The sequence below is a fragment of the Saccoglossus kowalevskii genome, chromosome 1 (genome assembly GCF_978046115.1).
Source record: "Saccoglossus kowalevskii chromosome 1, keSacKowa6.1, whole genome shotgun sequence".
Taxonomy (NCBI): Eukaryota; Metazoa; Hemichordata; class Enteropneusta; family Harrimaniidae; genus Saccoglossus; species Saccoglossus kowalevskii.
The window spans coordinates 43,748,140-43,769,972 of NC_140641.1; the positions used below are offsets into that span (position 1 = coordinate 43,748,140).

The 21,833-nt window shown below is 37.9% G+C and overlaps 1 protein-coding gene across 2 annotated transcripts in view; it reads left to right on the top strand.

Moving 5' to 3' along the window:
* Positions 1 to 21,833, top strand: part of LOC102807715 (uncharacterized) — a 35,121-nt gene that overhangs the window by 5,337 nt on the left and 7,951 nt on the right. Inside the window, exons 1-9 of one of the 2 annotated variants that reach the window (XM_085502389.1) lie at positions 1,282 to 1,888; positions 2,208 to 2,235; positions 2,815 to 3,040; positions 9,641 to 9,739; positions 10,753 to 10,905; positions 12,270 to 12,533; positions 15,739 to 15,806; positions 16,388 to 16,498; positions 16,735 to 16,912. In XM_085502389.1, coding sequence (XP_085358515.1) covers positions 2,867 to 3,040; positions 9,641 to 9,739; positions 10,753 to 10,905; positions 12,270 to 12,533; positions 15,739 to 15,806; positions 16,388 to 16,498; positions 16,735 to 16,912 — 1,047 coding nt within the window. In that variant the 5' untranslated portion in view covers positions 1,282 to 1,888; positions 2,208 to 2,235; positions 2,815 to 2,866. Of the gene's footprint in view, positions 1 to 1,281; positions 1,889 to 2,207; positions 2,236 to 2,814; positions 3,041 to 9,640; positions 9,740 to 10,752; positions 10,906 to 12,269; positions 12,534 to 15,738; positions 15,807 to 16,387; positions 16,499 to 16,734; positions 16,913 to 21,833 lie in introns of those variants that run through there. The other variant, XM_085502387.1, reaches the window with a different exon arrangement.

Genomic DNA, 21,833 nt, shown 5'->3' on the forward strand with positions numbered 1-21,833 from the left:
TGAACATCTGCATTATATCGTCTACCAACACATATCATGTTATCTTTGAATGTGAATCCTTGACCTCCTTTCCTGCAATGTTGTTGCCAGCAATGCTTCTGTTGCCTTGAATATTGTCCAATATAAACAGGGCTGATGACAGTGTGTCCCCTTGACGTACACCTCTTAGGAGTAAAAAGTAATCTGTGCCATACCCATTATTTAGTACACTATTTTCAATGCTGGTGTACATCGTTTTCACTCGAAGAATTTTATAAAACTTTCTCTGATGCCTAAAATTGTTAAAGACATCAAGTAAAAAATTCTAACTGCAACAAACTTTTTGGTGATGTTGATGGTGCAATTTAGATGTATATTCAAATCTTGCAGTGGATGCAATTAAAACAATGTTTTGTGACCACAAGTAATGGTACCCATTTGTACATTACTAATAGATGAGATGGTACATACTAAACAGTAATGTAAATTGGCCACCAGTCTATAGGCTGTAATAGGTGAAATAAAAATGTACCGTTCATGTTCAGATGTAGCTAAAGTTCAAAAGGATATTTCTAACTAGACTATTGAACAGCAGTGTTCTCCCCAGACTCTAAGCCAAGCATCGCGACTAATTTACATAACAATACATCTTATTTGCATAATTTTGTTTGCATAATAATTAGTTTCCCCAACAAACATTATAACTGAAATAAAGAAGAGATACCACAGGGAGCCCAGGAACTATGATCAACTGTACCACAGTCTCTGTTGAGGGACTGTGACTGTACGCACTCCCTATGAGCGGGGGGGGGGGGTATCGGCTAGTATCTAGTGTAAGAAATAGACTATTTAGTCTATTTATTTAGACTAAATAGTCTATTTCTTACACTAGATACTAGCCGATACCCCCCCCCCCCCCCGCTCATAGGGAGTGCGTACAGTTGATCATAGTTCCTGGGCTCCCTGTGGTTAAATTTGCTAAATCTGTATGAAGAAATTAATAAATCAATAATGACATTTTTTTTTCTATAACGGCATTTCAAAACTAAAGTCAGCGATTTTTCATTGATCTATCTATTATTTGTGTAACGCTACGATCACCGTAACATTGTCAGCTGACGGCATTGCGTTGAACGCTGCTGTTGCGATCATCGGTCCCTGACGTTTTTGTTTAAAAATACACAAACTTAGAATTTTTGCTTAATTAAAACGATTCATTGATGTTGTTTTTAAACATCGCGGAAAAACATGCACTCTGCGCCGCCATTTTTGTTACCTCAATCAAAATCTCCGTTGTAACCCAGCATGCATCGGTTGTGATGTCACTACATGCGTTACGTCGCCTTAGGGTGGCGTTCCTCGGTAATGACGCACTATGAATGAGGTATTTCTAGAGGTCAGGGTTCGTTTTTTCCTCGTCCGTCTCGTCTGCAGTTGAATAATTTTTACTTCGATTTATTTACAGCTTTTTTTTTCCGATGCGACTTAATTTCACTTGTTTTTTTAATTCTTGGTAATTAGTGTCACTGGCGATGAAGTAGTAAAAACGCAATTAATCGCAGTGCAGCAACTCGGGATAGACCATCCCGACGCAATTGGCAAATTATTACTACCCTAGTATTTTGGGTTTGCCAGCTCCGCACCCTTGATAGACTTGGTAACTTCTTGTAGACTTCCGTTTTTATCACTGTTTTTGTAAGGCTAACTATGTACAAAGGCGGGATTACCTTTCGATCAATACATGTTATTGTTTTAAAGATGTGCTAGACGAGGCTGACACTTGTAAACAATACAACGTGAATAAGCATCGCGGGCAGGATTTCAAGGATCGCGGGCGAAACAAAAGCGACGCGGCTGTTTGTCTAAGCGACGCGGGCCCGCAGTCCTTGAAAGGCCTGGGGAGAACACTGTTGAGTATAACTCTTCACACTGTAAATGCATAAATTTCATACTTTCTGAGGCTTTGGCATTTGTGATCAACTGATGATTATTTTTTGTAGCACATTGATTTTGTTTCTGGTCTTAGTCGTGAATTGGCTTTACAGTTCAAACCATCTTCAGACGTATCTTATGTTCAAATTGAACATAAGATACGTCTGAAGATGGTTTGAACTGTAAAGCCAATTCACGACTAAGACCAGAAACAAAATCAATGTGCTACAAAAAATAATCATCAGTTGATCACAAATGCCAAAGCCTCAGAAAGTATGAAATTTATGCATTTACAGTGTGAAGAGTTATACTCAACTTATATGAGTAAGTTGTCTGTCTCAGTCACTCTCTTTGTTATACATACTAGTAGGTATTAAGTATACTGATAGGTATATCTTGGAAACAGATTAATGATACAGTAAAGGTGAACTCTAAGGCAGGATGGAAACTAGAAACATAACCAATAAAGTCATCCAAATCTTCGAGGCAACAAGATGTGCAACCAATATTATCATCAATATATCATTCAAAAATGATGGTACAGGCGTAGTGTGGGCAATATTTGTTGTTTAAAGAAACGTGCAAATAAGCATATGATGGACCAATGATGGTCTTTATCAGCACTTTTAATGATCAGGTTTTGAGCATGTGACAATTTATGTACCGGTAGTGCATCACCCTCAGCAACAGAAATGACATAATGTTTGTTTTTCAGCAAAGACTGAATCTTGTGATGGCAAATATTAATATATCTAGATCCTACACCAGACAAGGTCAAGGTTTTCTGCTGACTCTGGTCAATTAAAAATTTTCTGTGACATAAGCTGCAGAGATATTGTTGCAAGGGAACAATGTCTGTCCTTCTCATTGACATTAATGAGCTAAATCATGTATTTTTTACAGACTTACTAAGATTATTTGGGTACTTTGGCTAACTAAAATAAAGAAATATTGAATGGAGGACTCTGGGTCAGAACCTTTTTTACGATCTCCGCCACGATCAAATACATCCACACCACTGAGAAGAGTACCAGCTATTGGATATGGATCACCTCTACTAAATGTGCCTGGTGAAGAAATACTCAATGCATCTTTTATGAGTTCAACTGGTAGCACTGTAAGAGTCGAGGTAGGTATACTTGGGTTACTAAGGTTGGGTGACTTTATTGCCATTCATGTGAGCTGTCATGTGGTAGCACTGAGAGGTAGGTACACTTGGGTTACTAAGCTTGGGTGACTTTATTACCATTTATGTGAGCTGTCATGTGGTAGCACTGAGAGGTAGGTGCACTTGGGTTACTAAGGTTGGGAGACTTTATTACCATTAATGTGAGCTGTCATGTGGTAGCACGGAGAGGTAGGTATACTTGGGTTACTAAGGTTGGGAGACTTTATTGCCATTCATGTGACCAGTCATGGAGTAGCACTGAAAGGTAGGTATACTTGGGTTACTAAAGTTGGGTGACTTTATTTCCATTCATGTGACCAGTCATGTGGTAGCACTGAGAGGTAGGTACACTTGGGTTACTAAGGTTGGGTGACTTTATTGCCATTCATGTGAGCAATCATGTAGTAGCACTGAAAGGTACGTATACTTGGGTTACTAAAGTTGGGTGACTTTATTGCCATTCATGTGAGCTGTCATGTGGTAGCACGGAGAGGTAGGTATACTTGGGTTACTAAGGTTGGGAGACTTTGTTGCCATTCATGTGACCAGTCATGTCGTACTGAAAGGTAGGTATACTTGGGTTACTAAGGTTGGGAGACTTTATTGCCATTCATGTGACCAGTCATGTGGTAGCACTGGGAGGTAGGTATACTTGGGTTACTAAGGTTGGGTGACTTTAATGCCATTAATTCTCCCAACAGGGGGAGGTGATAATTATGGGGGATTTCAATAGCCGTACAGGGAACCTAGTAGATTATGTTTCATTCGATGATAACTCTCATATACCATTGCCAGATAATTATACACCAGATCAGTTCAAAAATAGACACACACAAGATAAAGTTTCTAACAAATTTGGAAAACAATTAATAGAGATGTGCTTAAATAATAATATAATAATTAATAATGGTAGAACAATAGGTGATTTAATTGGCAACTATACTTACCATCACCAAATGGGTTCAAGTACGGTAGATTATTGTATCAGCTCAGTAGAATGCCATAAACAAATAGAATGTTTTAAAGTAAATGAGGTCAGTTATTTGTCAGACCATTGCCCTGTCAGCTTTTCATTATTAGTAAATCACGTAAAAAATAAGCAAAAATACGACAAACTTACTCCTCTTCCTCCAAAATACATCTGGAATGAGGACTCAAAAGATAAATATCAGAAACAGTTACAAAACCAAAGTACTAAATCACAACTATTGAATTTTTTGAATTACAGTGAAAATAATATAGGTATTAACTCAGCAACTGAACAATTAACAAATATATTAATTAATTCAGCTGAAAATTGTTTAAAAAAAAAATAACAAAGAAAACAAGAAAGTCAAAAAGACCTAAACAGCAGTGGTTTGATAAGACGTGTTGTGAAGTTAAACGAGATCTAATTAATATTTCTAAATCTTTATCAAAAAATCCAAACAATCATTTTGCTAGACAGAACTATCATAAAACCAAAAAACACTACATCAAATTAATTAGAGATAAGAAAAAAGAATTCAAAAAAAACATGATCAATCATCTGGAACAGCTCGAGGTTACAAACCAGAATGAATATTGGTCAGTACTTAAAAAGTTACGTTGTCCACAAAACAATAACACAACAGAACCTATTCTAACAAGTAGCGTTTTGACAGATCACTTCAGTAAACTTTATAATAACATAAATGTCAAAAATATAAATCTTGAGGAAACTTTACTGGAAAAAGAAAAGGAAAAACATTATAACTCTACATTGAATTCAAAAATAACAATTAGTGAAATAACAATGGCAATTAAAAAACTAAAAAATAACAAATCAACAGCTGAAGACGGAATAGCGAATGAAATGCTTAAAGTGAACAATCAACTGCTAGTTCAATATTTACTGAAGTTATTTAATTCCATTTTAACACAAGGTAAATTCCCAGAAAGCTGGAAATCAACAATACTGGTCCCTTTGCATAAATCTGGCAACAAATCCGACCCAGGTAATTATAGAGCGATTGCGTTATCAAGTTGCTTATCAAAACTATTTACTAGTATTATGAATAACAGACTGACATCCTATTTAGAAAGCAATAAATTATTAAATGAACTACAATTTGGATTTAGAAAACAGAGAAGAACAACTGACGCAATTTTTCTACTAAAAACAATAGTAAATAAAAAATTATACACTAAAGAAAATGTCAGTAAACAAAAACGTTTGTACAGTTGTTTTATAGATTTCAGAAAGGCATTCGATCATGTTTGGAGAGATGCATTATTTCTTAAATTGCAAAACTTAGGGGTCAATGGAAATTTTTATAATATTGTGAAGTCAATGTATACAGGTTTAAACTACAAAGTAAAATTACCTAATGGTGTATCAAATGATTTTAAGTCTACTTGTGGTGTTAAGCAGGGATGCAATATTTCTCCAACACTATTTAATATATTTCTGAATGACCTACCCGATTTATTTGGTAAAAAGGATGATGACCCAGTCTCGATTGGTAAAAAACATATAAATTGTATCCAATATGCAGATGATTTAGTATTGGTGTCTAAGACTCCCGAAGGTCTACAAAATTGTTTAAATAAACTAGCCAACTATTGTGAAAAATGGAGCCTTGTAGTAAACGTAAAGAAAACAAAAGTGATGGTTTTTAATACTGGCAACAGAATTCTTAAAAATCAAAATTTCTCAATTAATAACCAAAATATTACAGCAGTGGGTGAATTCTGTTATTTAGGCACTATATTCACACCAAATGGAAAATTTAAATCAAATTTATTAATGTTAAAAAACAAAGCAATGAAAACTTTATTCTCTATACGACAAACCATATTAAATCACAAAATGGTGTCCCCTTCACTGTGTTTAAAGTTATTTGATCAACTAATCTCACCAATTTTAATGTACGGGGCAGAAATCTGGGCTTGTGATTTATTAAAAGATGACAATGATCTTGAACACACCTGTAATCAATTTTATCGTTTCATACTTGGTGTAAGTAAAACTACATCAGTAATCGGTATTAAAGGAGAACTTGGCAGAACGCCAATAAGAATAAAGGCGTCAACATTGGCAACTAAATATTGGTTCAGGCTAAATACCCTACCTGATAACCATATACTTAAATGTGCTCTCGATGAAGCAGTTAAGAATAATTCTAGTTGGATAAAACAGATTGAAAATATAATGGGCCACAATGACTTTGAAACAATAAAATTAAACCATAAAGTAAATAACATTGATCAAATCTCAAATGTTGTTAAAATAAAACTCACAAAAGATTATGAAAAATTATGGAAAGAAAGCTTAAATTCTCCTCACAGTAAAAATGGTAAACATGGCAATAAAATGAGAACATATAAATTGTTTAAATCGTTTTTGAAAATAGAAACTTACCTGACCGAAATAACAAACTTCAGCCTTCGGAGAATTGTGAGTAAATTTAGGCTTAGTGATCATGATTTAGAAATTGAAAGAGGCAGACAACAACGACCAAAAATTCCTGCGGATGAGCGATTTTGTAAAAAATGTAATACAAATTCAGTTGAGGACGAACAACATTTTATCCTAGATTGTGAATTTCTCAATAAAGAAAGAGGGGAGCTGTTTCAGGAAATAGGAATTAAAAATAAACTAAAGAAAACAGATAATTTCATTAAAATAATGACGTGCTTCATACCCCTGGCAAAGTTTCTAAATAAGGCAAAACAGAAATCAGGTATATGATAGCTATCACCTCTACATTGGGAGAATCCTGTAACTATCCTTAATTTGTTTTTCCTATTAAGCTTTTAATTTTTAATTTTATCTTATAGTCTAGCTACTGTATTTTTTCTTGATTTGTATTTTATTTACCATACTGCGCCCTCTAATGGCATAGTAGTGTAATAAAGTTATTATTATTATTATTATTATTAATAGAGACATTAAGATGCGCATACGAGAACGGAACGAGAACGGATACGTCACCGCTTTGTGCATGACCTCCGCGCGAACCAACGACGTCATCGGTTGCCTGGTCGTATGGCAGTCGTTTTGAACATGATAAAGGTGACTGACTCGTAGTTGATTTTCTGAGAGCTTTTGTCGCTGTCAATTTTGATTAATTTTTACTGACATTGATAAAACGTTTTATATTAGAGTGATTTTGTATATTTATGATGAAATAAGAAATATTGGATGCAATTTAGCTGATACTTAAACCCATTGAAAACGCATGACATTGTTCTGCTGAAAGACGTCGGCAAACAGGCCTGGGACCTCAGCAGAGTGGATGGAAATATCGAGAGTTCTGTCAAATGTCTGTGAACTAACTGATTCTGATTCTGATTCCGGACGTGAAATGACATAACAAATTTTATTGGATATTATGGTTGCCCAATGATAGACGGATTGACATGGTTCTGGTTTTAGTTATGTTCCCGTTGTGGACGCTTGTACTTAATAGGTTTCTGACACCCGGGAGCGTAACGCAAACAAAATTAGAACTGCACATTATGTTCTCGTTATGTACGCAAATCTTAAACTCTCTAATGTGAGCTGTCATGTAGTAGCACGGAAAGATAGGTATACTTGGGTTACTAAGGTTGGGTGGCTTTATTGCCATTCATGTGACCAGTCATGTAGTAGCACTGAAAGGTAGGTATACTTGGGTTACTAAGGTTGGGAGACTTTATTGCCATTCATGTGACCAGTCATGTAGTAGCACTGAAAGGTAGGTATACTTGGGTTACTAAGGTTGGGTGTCTTTATTGCCATTCATGTGACCAGTCATGTAGTAGCACTGAAAGGTAGGTATACTTGGGTTACTAAGGTTGGGTGACTTTATTGCCATTCATGTGACCAGTCATGTAGTAGCACTGAATGGTAGGTATACTTGGGTTACTAAGGTTGGGTGGCTTTATTGCCATTCATGTGAGCTGTCATGTGGTAGCACGGAGAGGTAGGTATACTTGGGTTACTAAGGTTGGGTGACTTTATTGCCATTCATGTGACCAGTCATGTAGTAGCACTGAATGGTAGGTATACTTGGGTTACTAAGGTTGGGTGGCTTTATTGCCATTCATGTGAGCTGTCATGTGGTAGCACGGAGAGGTAGGTATACTTGGGTTACTAAGCTTCTGAGACTTTATTGCCATTTATGTGACCAGTCATGTAGTAGCACTGAAAGGTAGGTATACTTGGGTTACTAAGGTTGGGTGACTTTATTGCCATTAATGTGAGCTGTCATGTGGTAGCATGGAGAGGTAGGTATACTTGGGTTACTAAGGTTCTGAGACTTTATTGCCATTCATGTGAGCAATCATGTAGTAGCACTGAAAGGTAGGTATACTTGGGTTACTAAAGTTGGGTGATTTTATTGCCATTCATGTGACCAGTCATGTAGTAGCACTGAATGGTAGGTATACTTTGGTTACTAATGTTGGGTGGCTTTATTGCCATTCATGTGACCAGTCATGGAGTAGCACTGAAAGGTAGGTATATTTGGGTTACTAAGGGTGGGTGACTTTATTGCCATTCATGTGACCAGTCATGGAGTAGCACTGAAAGGTAGGTATATTTGGGTTACTAAGGGTGGGTGACTTTATTGCCATTCATGTGACCAGTCATGTAGTAGCACTGAATGGTAGGTATACTTGGGTTACTAAGGTTGGGTGGCTTTATTGCCATTCATGTGAGCTGTCATGTGGTAGCATGGAGAGATAGGTATACTTGGTTTACTAAGGTTGGGTGACTTTATTGCCATTCATGTGACCAGTCATGTAGTAGCACTGAATGGTAGGTATACTTGGGTTACTAAGGTTGGGTGGCTTTATTGCCATTCATGTGAGCTGTCATGTGGTAGCACGGAGAGTTAGGTAGCATAGTGGTTACTAAGGTTCTGAGACTTTTTTTTTTTTTTTTTTTTTTTTTATTTTTTTTTTTTATTTTTTTTTTAAATATATTTTTGTGCCAGGCGACAGTTCTGGACATTGAATGTCACCGTTGTCTCTCCTGACTTTTTTTTTGTATGTGCAAATTGCAAGTGCTAGTGCTGACACATAGTGCATTTTGCCACAGAAGTCATATTCATGTTTGGGACTACATGACAGGGCTGTGTGGCCATCTCTCTGTCAAATGGCAATTTTAATGCGCTATCCTGGCGTCAACCATGCTCGGTCGTACACAAGCACCTGCGGACCTTAACAAAGGTTCCCCCAAAGTCGCATTCGTTAGTGAATGAATCTCGGCCAGTGGAATTGGCCTTCCCATTGAGTCTGTGACACACTCACCCAGGGTAGGGGTTGACCCTTTGATGTTCAGCCTAAGGTAGGATTTGAACATGGGTCTACCGATCATGAGTCTGGAGCGACAACCACTATGCTACCAGTGACCGGTTAGGTTCTGAGACTTTATTGCCATTCATGTGAGCTGTCATGTGGTAGCACTGAGAGGTAGGTATACTTGGGTTACTAATGTTGGGTTACTTAATCACCATTCATGTGAAAGTTAGGTTTGATACCAGTTTGCTGACACTTGTTTACACTTGTTCATCTGGTACACTGATGATTAAATGATACATGGTTGCTGTACAGATTACAGACGCAGAAGAAGGTGTGCACCCATCCACTGCAGCTGCCTTGAGATGCTGTAAACAACAAGTACTCAGACCATATTGGAGATTACTCTGTTTGGTGAGTATGTGTAGCCGTCATACTTGTTGTGACTCACTGGGAGACTGACTGACAGCGAGACTGCGAGTCTCGCAAACAGTGATTGATGGCGTCACAGTAATAGTTGAGATTGTGACTGACAGCGATACTTGCAAACAGTGACTGATGATGTGACAGTAACTGACAGAGGAGATTGTGACTGACAGGGGAGATTGTGACCATTAGGGGAGATTGTGACCAATAGGAGAGATTGTGACCGACAGGGGAGATTGTGACCGACAGGGGAGATTGTGACCGACAGGGGAGATTGTGACCAATAGGGGAGATTGTGACAAACAGGGGAGATTGTGACCAACAGGGGAGATTGTGACTGATGATGAGGTTGTGACTGACAGGGGAGATTGTGACCGACAGGGGAGATTGTGACCGACATGGGAGATTGTGACCGACATGGGAGATTGTGACCGACCGGGGAGATTGTGACTGACAGGGGAGATTGTGACTGACAGGGGAGATTGTGACCGACAGGGGAGATTGTGACCGACCGGGGAGATTGTGACTGACAGGGGAGATTGTGACTGACAGGGGAGATTGTGACTGACAGGGGAGATTGTGACCAACAGGGGAGATTGTGACCAACAGGGGAGATTGTGACCAACAGGGGAGATTGTTACTGATGATGAGGTTGTGACTGATGAGGAGATTGTGACTGACAGGGGAGATTGTGACTGACAGGGGAGATTGTGACAGATGAAGGGATTGTGAACGACGATGAGGTTGGGACTGACGAGGAGATTGTGACTGACAGGGGAGATTGTGACTGACTATGAGATTGTGACTGACGGGGGAGATTGTGGCAAATGGAGAGACTGTGACTGACGGCATGACAGTAACTGACGAGGAGATTGTTACTGATGAAAAGATTGTGACTGACAGAAGAGACTGCATATTACTGATGAGAAATTGTGATTGACTTGGAGATTGTAAATGACAGGAGACTATAAATGTTTTAATGTTAGTCTTTATTGCTCTAGATTGGTTGGAGAGCTTTTGGCAGAGAGGCAATATATTATTCCCGATGCTGGAAATGTATAAATGTTATCTATCCGTTCTTTATCATATTGTTGTTGCTATTTACCTATACTTATCAAGTATTGGCTTGCCAAGGACGATTGGATGTAGATGGGGTAAGACAAATTTTTGGAATGTATCTTATGTCTCACTTGCCTTAATATTCACAATACCTCAACTATTCTCCTGGTAATATAATCTTATATATATACTGCCTTCACAGTCTTGTAGTGGTAATGGACCAAAGATACAGTGTTTTAGTGTAATATTACATTACTATTATTTTACAGGCTGTTACTGTCAATCCATACCTTACTGCATACATACTGCCCTCACAGTCTTGCAGTGTAATATTACATTACTATTATTTTATAGGCAATTACTCTCAATCCACAACTTACTACATACATACTGCCCTCACAGTCTTACAGTGTAATATTACATTACTATTATTTTACAGGCTGTTACTGTCAATCCATACCTCACTACATACATACTGCCCTCACAGTCTTACAGTGTAATATTACATTACTGTTATTTTATAGGCTATTACTCTCAATCCATACCTCACTACATACATACTGCCCTCACAGTCTTACAGTGTAATATTACATTACTATTATTTTACAGGCTATTACTCTCAATCCATACCTCACTACATACATACTGCCCTCACATTCTTACAGTGTAATATTACATTACTGTTATTTTACAGGCTGTTACTGTCAATCCATACCTTACTGCATACATACTGCCCTCACTGTCTTACAGTGTAATATTACATTACTGTTATTTTACAGGCTGTTACTGTCAATCCATACCTTACTGCATACATACTGACCTCACAGTCTTACAGTGTAATATTACATTACTGTTATTTTACAGGCTGTTACTGTCAATCCATACCTTACTGCATACATACTGCCCTCACAGTCTTACAGTGTAATATTACATTACTGTTATTTTACAGGCTGTTACTGTCAATCCATATCTTACTGCATACATACTGACCTCACAGTCTTACAGTGTAATATTACATTACTGTTATTTTACAGGCTATTACTCTCAATCCATACCTTACTGCATACATACTGCCCTCACAGACTTACAGTGTAATATTACATTACTGTTATTTTACAGGCTGTTACTGTCAATCCATACCTCACTACATACATACTGCCCTCACAGTCTTACAGTGTAATATTACATTACTGTTATTTTACAGGCTGTTACTCTCAATCCATACCTTACTGCATACATACTGCCCTCGCAGTCTTACAGTGTAATATTACATTACTATTATTTTACAGACTGTTACTGTCAATCCATACCTCACTACATACATACTGCCCTCACAGTCTTACAGTGTAATATTACATTACTGTTATTTTACAGGCTGTTACTGTCAATCCTTACCTTACTGCATACATACTGCCCTCACAGTCTTACAGTGTAATATTACATTACTGTTATTTTACAGGCTGTTACTGTCAATCCATACCTCACTACATCCTTAGATTCTGTGGTTACCAATGATACTAATAGCCTGGAAACCTCATCAGCATTGACGGTAATCAGGTCACCAGTTATCCAGCTTTATAATGATAATGACTCCACTCCGCACTGTTATCATATCTTCACAACGTATATTATACCTGATGTTTTACATTTGATTGCATTTGTCATGGGTTTATGGATATTCCGTTTATGTGAAAATGAAGAGTTAAATGCACTTATTGAACATGTAAGTCAACATTAAAATTTGTTTAGCCGTGGCCTTGGCTTTGCCCATTTAGCCTTGGCTTTGCCCATTTAGCCTTGGCTTTGCCCATTTAGCCTTGGCTTTGCCCATTTAGCCTTGGCTTTGCTCATTTAGCCTTGGCTTTGTCCATTTAGCCTTGGCTTTGCTCATTTAGCCTTGGCTTTGCCCATTTAGCCTTGGCTTTGCCCATTTAGCCTTGGCTTTGCCCATTTAGCCTTGGCTTTGCCCATTTAGCCTTGTCTTTGCCCATTTAGCCTTGGCTTTGCCCATTTAGCCTTGGCTTTGCCCATTTAGCCTTGGCTTTGCCCATTTAGCCACGGCCTTGGCTTTGCCCATTTAGCCTTGGCTTTGCCCATTTAGCCACGGCTTTGCCCATTTAGCCACGGCCTTGGCTTTGCCCATTTAGCCTTGGCTTTGCCCATTTAGCCACGGCCTTGGCTTTGCCCATTTAGCCTTGGCTTTGCCCATTTAGCCTTGGCTTTGCCCATTTAGCCTTGGCTTTGCCCATTTAGCCTTGGCTTTGCCCATTTAGCCTTGGCTTTGCCCATTTAGCCTTGGCTTTGCCCATTTAGCCTTGGCTTTGCCCATTTAGCCACGGCCTTGCCCATTTAGTCACGGCCTTGGCTTTGCCCATTTAGCCTTGGCTTTGCCCATTTAGCCACGGCCTTGGCTTTGCCCATTTAGCCTTGGCTTTGCCCATTTAGCCTTGGCTTTGCCCATTTAGCCTTGGCTTTGCCCATTTAGCCTTGGCTTTGCTCATTTAGCCGCGGCTTTGCTCATTTAGCCGTGGCTTTGCCCATTTAGCCGCGGCCTTGGCTTTGCCCATTTAGCCGCGGCCTTGGCTTTGCCCATTTAGCCGCGGCCTTGGCTTTGCCCATTTAGCCGCGGCCTTGGCTTTGCCCATTTAGCCGCGGCCTTGGCTTTGCCCATTTAGCCGCAGCCTTGGCTTTGCTCATTGAGCCACGGCATTGGCTTTGCCCATTGAGCCGCAGCCTTGGCTAAATCCAGATATTTAAAACGGAAATGTTTTCAGAGATTGACAGGTCAATTTTATTCAAACTTTACATCATGGTCATGCATATTGGGTTACAGGTGCATGTCACATGTGTTTCTCATATGAAATTCACATTATTTGATATGTTTGAATTCAGTATAATGATAGGATTTGGTTGAACCAAATATTTTCAGCAACAACATAATACATAATCATAAATAATTGTAAATCGCAACTAGTGATAGACTTTGTATTTAATACAGAATGGAGACTGCATTCTGAATGATTTTTAAGATTAATTTCAATATTCTTTTTTTTGTGATTTTTTACATGATTTTTCTTCAGTATGCTCGTATAGTAGAGTTCAGAGTTTTCGTTATGGTTTAATAAACAAAATTGCATAATGTATGATGCAGCTGTGATTTCATGAAAATGTACTGACTGATTTCAGTGGTCAGTTGCTCTGATACATTGCTTTGTTTAACAATAATATAATTAATGTTTTTCTGATATTACAATGTATCACCTTTGGCTAGATTTGTGGGGGTGGTGTACAATTCTAAGTATAGCAAACAACTAAAAGCATATTTCGTTAACTATTTGGCTCTACTGTCATATGAAATTTGTTTTGGTTCACACTACCAGTATGTCCTGTGGTGTTATGAAGTGTGGTTGTCAATATGCTTACGGTAGAGATGCAGTTTACCTGACAGGTATTTTAATTAGATAATTAGGCAACCAAGATGACCTCCCTTGTCCACAAAACTATATATTTTCGGAATTTTTGTATGAATTTAAAAATTTTTTAGTTTTTTTTTTTTATGGACACTGTAGTTTGAAATATGCACAAAAATGTGTTTTTTTGGGGTCAAAAGTGATTTAAAAAAAATAGCATCTAAACCATGCCTTTGTTTCCTGTCAAACATGGTTTACGGGTACATCTGTTTACTATGAAGAAAGTGCCGTCTTGAAAACTGTCTACCAGTTGTCAATTTTGCTGGGCAGCAGCTCAAATTTCACTAATTCAACTTTATGCATAAATTAACACCCAGGCTAGTTGTCTGTACGATTGTTGTAACACTGTTCAACCAAAAACAATGCCCCGACGGCGTTTTGAAGATAAACACATTGTCAAAGCGTCTAGAAGCCAAATTTTTTTTAAAGTTCTGGGATGTGCACTAAATAGAAGCTGAGATAATTGCTAATTTGCAAATTTTATAGTTAAGTAAAAATATATGCTGATTTACATCCCCATTGGATTTAACAAAGTTCCACTAATGATTTTAATTTCAAATTTTCACAGAATACAGATATTCATACAATGCCATAACAAATGAAAAAAAAGTGAAATTTGTCAAAATTTGCTAAATAAACTGCATCTCTCTACCTTAAATGTTATTGTAGTTGCATTACCAAGTGGATGTTAACAACATTGTTGATAGGTGTTAAAAACCATGACCATAACAATCAGTTAAAAACTTTTTAGCTCTGATGTCAATTTAAATTTGCGTTCTAGTCCACAACAGAGCCCATTATCTGATGGTCAGATGACCTCATTAATATGGATAAATATAGTTCTATTAAAGCACCCAAACTGTTATAGTACCAAATGGATGTCAACAACACTGACTTGTAGTGTTAGGTTGACATGTATCCCTAGCAGTTAAACAGTTAAAATTATTATATTTCATGCAATTTGTAGCACCACTGTCATTAAAGATGACAGAGTGGTGCTTTTCTTATAGGGATTGTTCGTCATCTGTCCCATTGGCATTTGGAATTTAAACCTATTCTTGAAAACTGTTATACCTGCTATGTCAATTTCCTGTTTAATATGCAATTAAACCAGGCGTTTATTACCTTTCTATACCTATATTAAAGTCAGCATTTTATTGATGTATGATCAGATTTTCTGGCAAACTGCTTTGAAGACAGCATTTAGTTTGTTGAAATGAATTTGTACTGAAGTGTATTACCATTTGAGGTAACATTTAGTTTGTTGAAATGAATTTGTACTGAAGTGTATTACCATTTGAGGTAACATTTAGTTTGTTGAAATGAATTTGTACTGAAGTGTATTACCATTTGAGACAACATTTAGTTTGTTGAAATGAATTTGTACTGAAGTGTATTACCATTATATTGTATATTACCCTAAAGTTTTCCATACTATATATCTATTCTGCTCCACAGGTTTATCTTCAAGCATCTCCTTTACAGACAGGATCTATTACCCAGGCAAACATGATTAGATCTATGAGGTAGTAATTTATTGTAATTTTACATCTCTGAACGCAATGCACGCTTCTCCAATTAGTAGAATTTTCAGTGGAGATATTTTGTATTTCATTGACATTTTTGATGTTGATCCACTTCTCTTTCTCTAGATAAGCTTGGTGGATTATTTGCATAATTTTTTTTTCAATACAAAATGATTGACGTATCACACAACAAAGAAAATAATCCTGCTTACAACCATGAAAATGAACTACAGAAAAACTGAGACAAAACTGTACTAATATCTACAATTTGCTGCAATACTTTACAAATGTCAATGAAACGGTACTTTTCAGTGACGGGATCATCTACAATAATAGTTTGTAGTTGTTACAAATGTTACCAGTCATTTTGATAAGCTTATGCCTTAACAAGTTGTGTGATTTCAGGAATAATGCTCAGTGGGGTTCTCTTTTTTCCTTTTCTTGCATAAATTCTTTGAATGTGGCATGTCAATGAGTTCATTGATGAGTTGGTTAATTGTAACAGCCATCCAATCTAATTGTGTATCAATAGTTTGAATGCATCAGTAAGCAATATAGGAATGTTCATTTCTATCTTTCAGGCTTATTCTAATACTTGGTGGTGTGTGGATTGTAAGCACTTTGGTTCTTCATGGTATGTTTTTAGCTGCGTTTGATATTTTTAATACTGTAGTCTTTGATGTGTACTATGGGTGAGTATATATCCATGTTGTTTTAGTTGACATTCTGATAGTTATAGATTTGAAGAAAGTGTGGCAAGAATCAATTAATATTTTTGGCAATAGGGAGAGTTAAAAATTACAACAAAAGCCTTAAATATTACAGAGTCTGTCAAATTGTTGATTTAGTTCTCAATATATGTATAAACACAGTAGCCACACATCAGTTTCATTATACTGTATTTCATATAATAGTTTTTGTTTTTCAGTAATGTTTGGCACTATGTAATACTTGGGGTACAAGCTATTGGTATACTGGTAGTGAATTCTATTAATACAGCTATAGTCATTAACTATGCTGCACAGTGTGAAATGTTAATATACTATATTGTCGCATTAGACACTAGATTGCAAGAAAAGTCATCAGACTTGAGAGTTGTTATGCAGGTACAGCACATTTTGAACTTTGAATATCAGTAACATATTGTATATATATGCTACAATGTACATGATAATTAGTGCACATAGGCTGGTGTTGTATCGCAATGTACATGATAATTAGTGCACATAGGCTGGTGTTGTATCGCAATGTACATGATAATTAGTGCACATAGGCTGGTGTTGTATCGCAATGTACATGATAATTAGTGCACATAGGCTGGTGTTGTATCGCAATGTACATGATCATTAGTGCACATAGGCTGGTGTTGTATCGCAATGTACATGATCATTAGTGCACATAGGCTGGTGTTGTATTGTAATGTACATGGTAATTAGTGCACATAGGCTGGTGTTGTATCGCAATGTACATGATAATTAGTGCACATAGGCTGGTGTTGTATCGCAATGTACATGATCATTAGTGCACATAGGCTGGTGTTGTATCGCAATGTACATGATCATTAGTGCATATAGGCTGGTGTTGTATTGTAATGTACATGGTAATTAGTGCACATAGGCTGGTGTTGTATCGCAATGTACATGATAATTAGTGCACATAGGCTGGTGTTGTATCGCAATGTACATGATAATTAGTGCACGTAGGCTGGTGTTGTATCGCAATGTACATGATAATTAGTGCACATAGGCTGGTGTTGTATCGCAATGTACATGATAATTAGTGCACATAGGCTGGTGTTGTATCTCAATGTACATGATCATTAGTGCACATAGGCTGGTGTTGTATCGCAATGTACATGATCATTAGTGCACATAGGCTGGTGTTGTATTGTAATGTACATGGTAATTAGTGCACATAGGCTGGTGTTGTATCGCAATGTACATGATAATTAGTGCACATAGGCTGGTGTTGTATCGCAATGTACATGATAATTAGTGCACATAGGCTGGTGTTGTATCGCAATGTACATGATAATTAGTGCACATAGGCTGGTGTTGTATCGCAATGTACATGATAATTAGTGCACATAGGCTGGTGTTGTATCGCAATGTACATGATCATTAGTGCACATAGGCTGGTGTTGTATCGCAATGTACATGATCATTAGTGCACATAGGCTGGTGTTGTATCGCAATGTACATGATAATTAGTGCACATAGGTTGGTGTTGTATCGCAATGTACATGATCATTAGTGCACATAGGTTGGTGTTGTATCGCAATGTACATGATCATTAGTGCACATAGGTTGGTGTTGTATCGCAATGTACATGATCATTAGTGCACATAGGCTGGTGTTGTATCGCAATGTACATGATCATTAGTGCACATAGGCTGGTGTTGTATCGCAATGTACATGATCATTAGTGCACATAGGCTGGTGTTGTATTGTAATGTACATGGTAATTAGTGCACATAGGCTGGTGTTGTATCGCAATGTACATGATAATTAGTGCACATAAGCTGGTGTTGTATCGCAATGTACATGATAATTAGTGCACATAGGCTGGTGTTGTATCGCAATGTACATGATCATTAGTGCACATAGGCTGGTGTTGTATTGTAATGTACATGGTAATTAGTGCACATAGGCTGGTGTTGTATCGCAATGTACATGATAATTAGTGCACATAGGCTGGTGTTGTATCGCAATGTACATGATAATTAGTGCACATAGGCTGGTGTTGTATCGCAATGTACATGATCATTAGTGCACATAGGCTGGTGTTGTATCGCAATGTACATGATTATTAGTGCACATAGGCTGGTGTTGTATCGCACGCGCAATGTACATGATCATTAGTGCACATAGGCTGGTGTTGTATCGCAATGTACATGATCATTAGTGCACATAGGCTGGTGTTGTATCGCAATGTACATGATAATTAGTGCACATAGGCTGGTGTTGTATCGCAATGTACATGATAATTAGTGCACATAGGCTGGTGTATCGCAATGTACATGATAATTACTGCACATAGGCAGGTGTTGTATCGCAATGTACATGATCATTAGTGCACATAGGCTGGTGTTGTATCGCAATGTACATGATCATTAGTGCACATAGGCTGGTGTTGTATTGTAATGTACATGATCATTAGTGCACATAGGCTGGTGTTCTATCGCAATGTACATGATCATTAGTGCACATAGGCTGGTGTTGTATTGCAATGTACATGATAATTAGTGCACATAGGCTGGTGTTGTATCGCAATGTACTTGATCATTAGTGCACATAGGCTGGTGTTGTATCGCAATGTACATGATCATTAGTGCACATAGGCTGGTGTTGTATCGCAATGTACATGATAATTAGTGCACATAGGCTGGTGTTGTATCACAATGTACATGATCATTAGTGCACATAGGCTGGTGTTGTATCGCAATGTACATGATCATTAGTGCACATAGGCTGGTGTTGTATCGCAATGTACATGATCATTAGTGCACATAGGCTGGTGTTGTATTGCAATGTACATGATCATTAGTGCACATAGGCTGGTGTTGTATCGCAATGTACATGATCATTAGTGCACATAGGCTGGTATTGTATCACAATGTACATGATCATTAGTGCACATAGGCTGGTGTTGTATCGCAATGTACATGATCATTAGTGCACATAGGCTGGTGTTGTATTGCAATGTACATGATCATTAGTGCACATAGGCTGGTGTTGTATCGCAATGTACATTATCATTAGTGCACATAGGCTGGTGTTGTATCGCAATGTACATGATCATTAGTGCACATAGGCTGGTGTTGTATCGCAATGTACATGATCATTCGTGCACATAGGCTGGTGTTGTATTGCAATGTACATGATAATTAGTGTACATAGGCTGGTGTTGTATCGCAATGTACATGATCATTAGTGCACATAGGCTGGTGTTGTATTGCGATGTACATGGTAATTAGTGCACATAGGCTGGTGTTGTATCGCGCGCACAATGTACATGATCATTAGTGCACATAGGCTGGTGTTGTATCGCAATGTACATGATAATTAGTGCACATAGGCTGGTGTTGTATCACAATGTACATGATAATTAGTGCACATAGGCTGGTGTTGTATCGCAATGTACATGTTAATTAGTGCACATAGGCTGGTGTTGTATCGCAATGTACATGATAATTACTGCACATAGGCTGGTGTTGTATCGCAATGTACATGATACTTTGTGCACATAGGCTGGTGTTGTATCGCAATGTACATGATAATTAGTGCACATAGGTTGGTGTTGTATCGCAATGTACATGGTAATTAGTGCACATAGGCTGGTGTTGTATCGCAATGTACATGGTAATTAGTGCACATAGGCTGGTGTTGTATCGCAATGTACATGATCATTAGTGCACATAGGCTGGTGTTGTATCGCAATGTACATGATAATTAGTGCACATAGGCTGGTGTTGTATCGCAATGTACATGATAATTAGTGCACATTGGCTGGTGTTGTATCGCAATGTACATGATCATTAGTGCACATAGGTTGGTGTTGTATCGCAATGTACATGGTAATTAGTGCACATAGGCTGGTGTTGTATCGCAATGTACATGGTAATTAGTGCACATAGGCTGGTGTTGTATCGCAATGTACATGATCATTAGTGCACATAGGCTGGTGTTGTATCACAATGTACATGATCATTAGTGCACATAGGCTGGTGTTGTATTGTAATGTACATGGTAATTAGTGCACATAGGCTGGTGTTGTATCGCAATGTACATGATAATTAGTGCACATAGGTTGGTGTTGTATCGCAATGTACATGATAATTAGTGCACATAGGCTGGTGTTGTATCGCAATGTACATGATAATTAGTGCACATAGGCTGGTGTTGTATCGCAATGTACATGATAATTAGTGCACATGGGTTGGTGTTGTATCGCAATGTACATGATAATTAGTGCACATAGGCTGGTGTTGTATCAGAATGTACATGTTAATTAGTGCACATAGGCTGGTGTTGTTTTGCAATGTACATGATAATTACTGCACATAGGTTGGTGTTGTATCGCAATGTACATGGTAATTAGTGCACATAGGCTGGTGTTGTATCGCACGCGCAATGTACATGATCATTAGTGCACATAGGCTGGTGTTGTATCGCAATGTACATTATCATTAGTGCACATAGGCTGGTGTTGTATCGCAATGTACATTATCATTAGTGCACATATGCTGGTGTTGTATCGCAATGTACATGATAATTAGTGCACATAGGCTGGTGTTGTATCGCACGCGCAATGTACATGATCATTAGTGCACATAGGCTGGTGTTGTATCGCAATGTACATTATCATTAGTGCACATAGGCTGGTGTATCGCAATGTACATTATCATTAGTGCACATATGCTGGTGTTGTATCGCAATGTACATGATAATTAGTGCACATAGGCTGGTGTTGTATCGCACGCGCAATGTACATGATCATTAGTGCACATAGGCTGGTGTTGTATCGCAATGTACATGATAATTAGTGCACATAGGCTGGTGTTGTATCGCGCGCACAATGTACATGATCATTAGTGCACATAGGCTGGTGTTGTATCGCAATGTACATGATCATTTAGTGCACATAGGCTGGTGTTGTATCGCAATGTACATGATAATTAGTGCACATAGGCTGGTGTTGTATCGCAATGTACATGATAATTAGTGCACATAGGCTGGTGTTGTATCGCAATGTACATGATAATTAGTGCACATAGGCTGGTGTATCGCAATGTACATGATAATTACTGCACATAGGCTGGTGTTGTATCGCAATGTACATAATCATTTAGTGCACATAGGCTGGTGTTGTATCGCAATGTACATGATACTTAGTGCACATAGGCTGGTGTTGTATCGCAATGTACATGATCATTTAGTGCACATAGACTGGTGTTGTATCGCAATGTACATGATACTTAGTGCACATAGGTTGGTGTTGTATCGCAATGTACATGATCATTAGTGC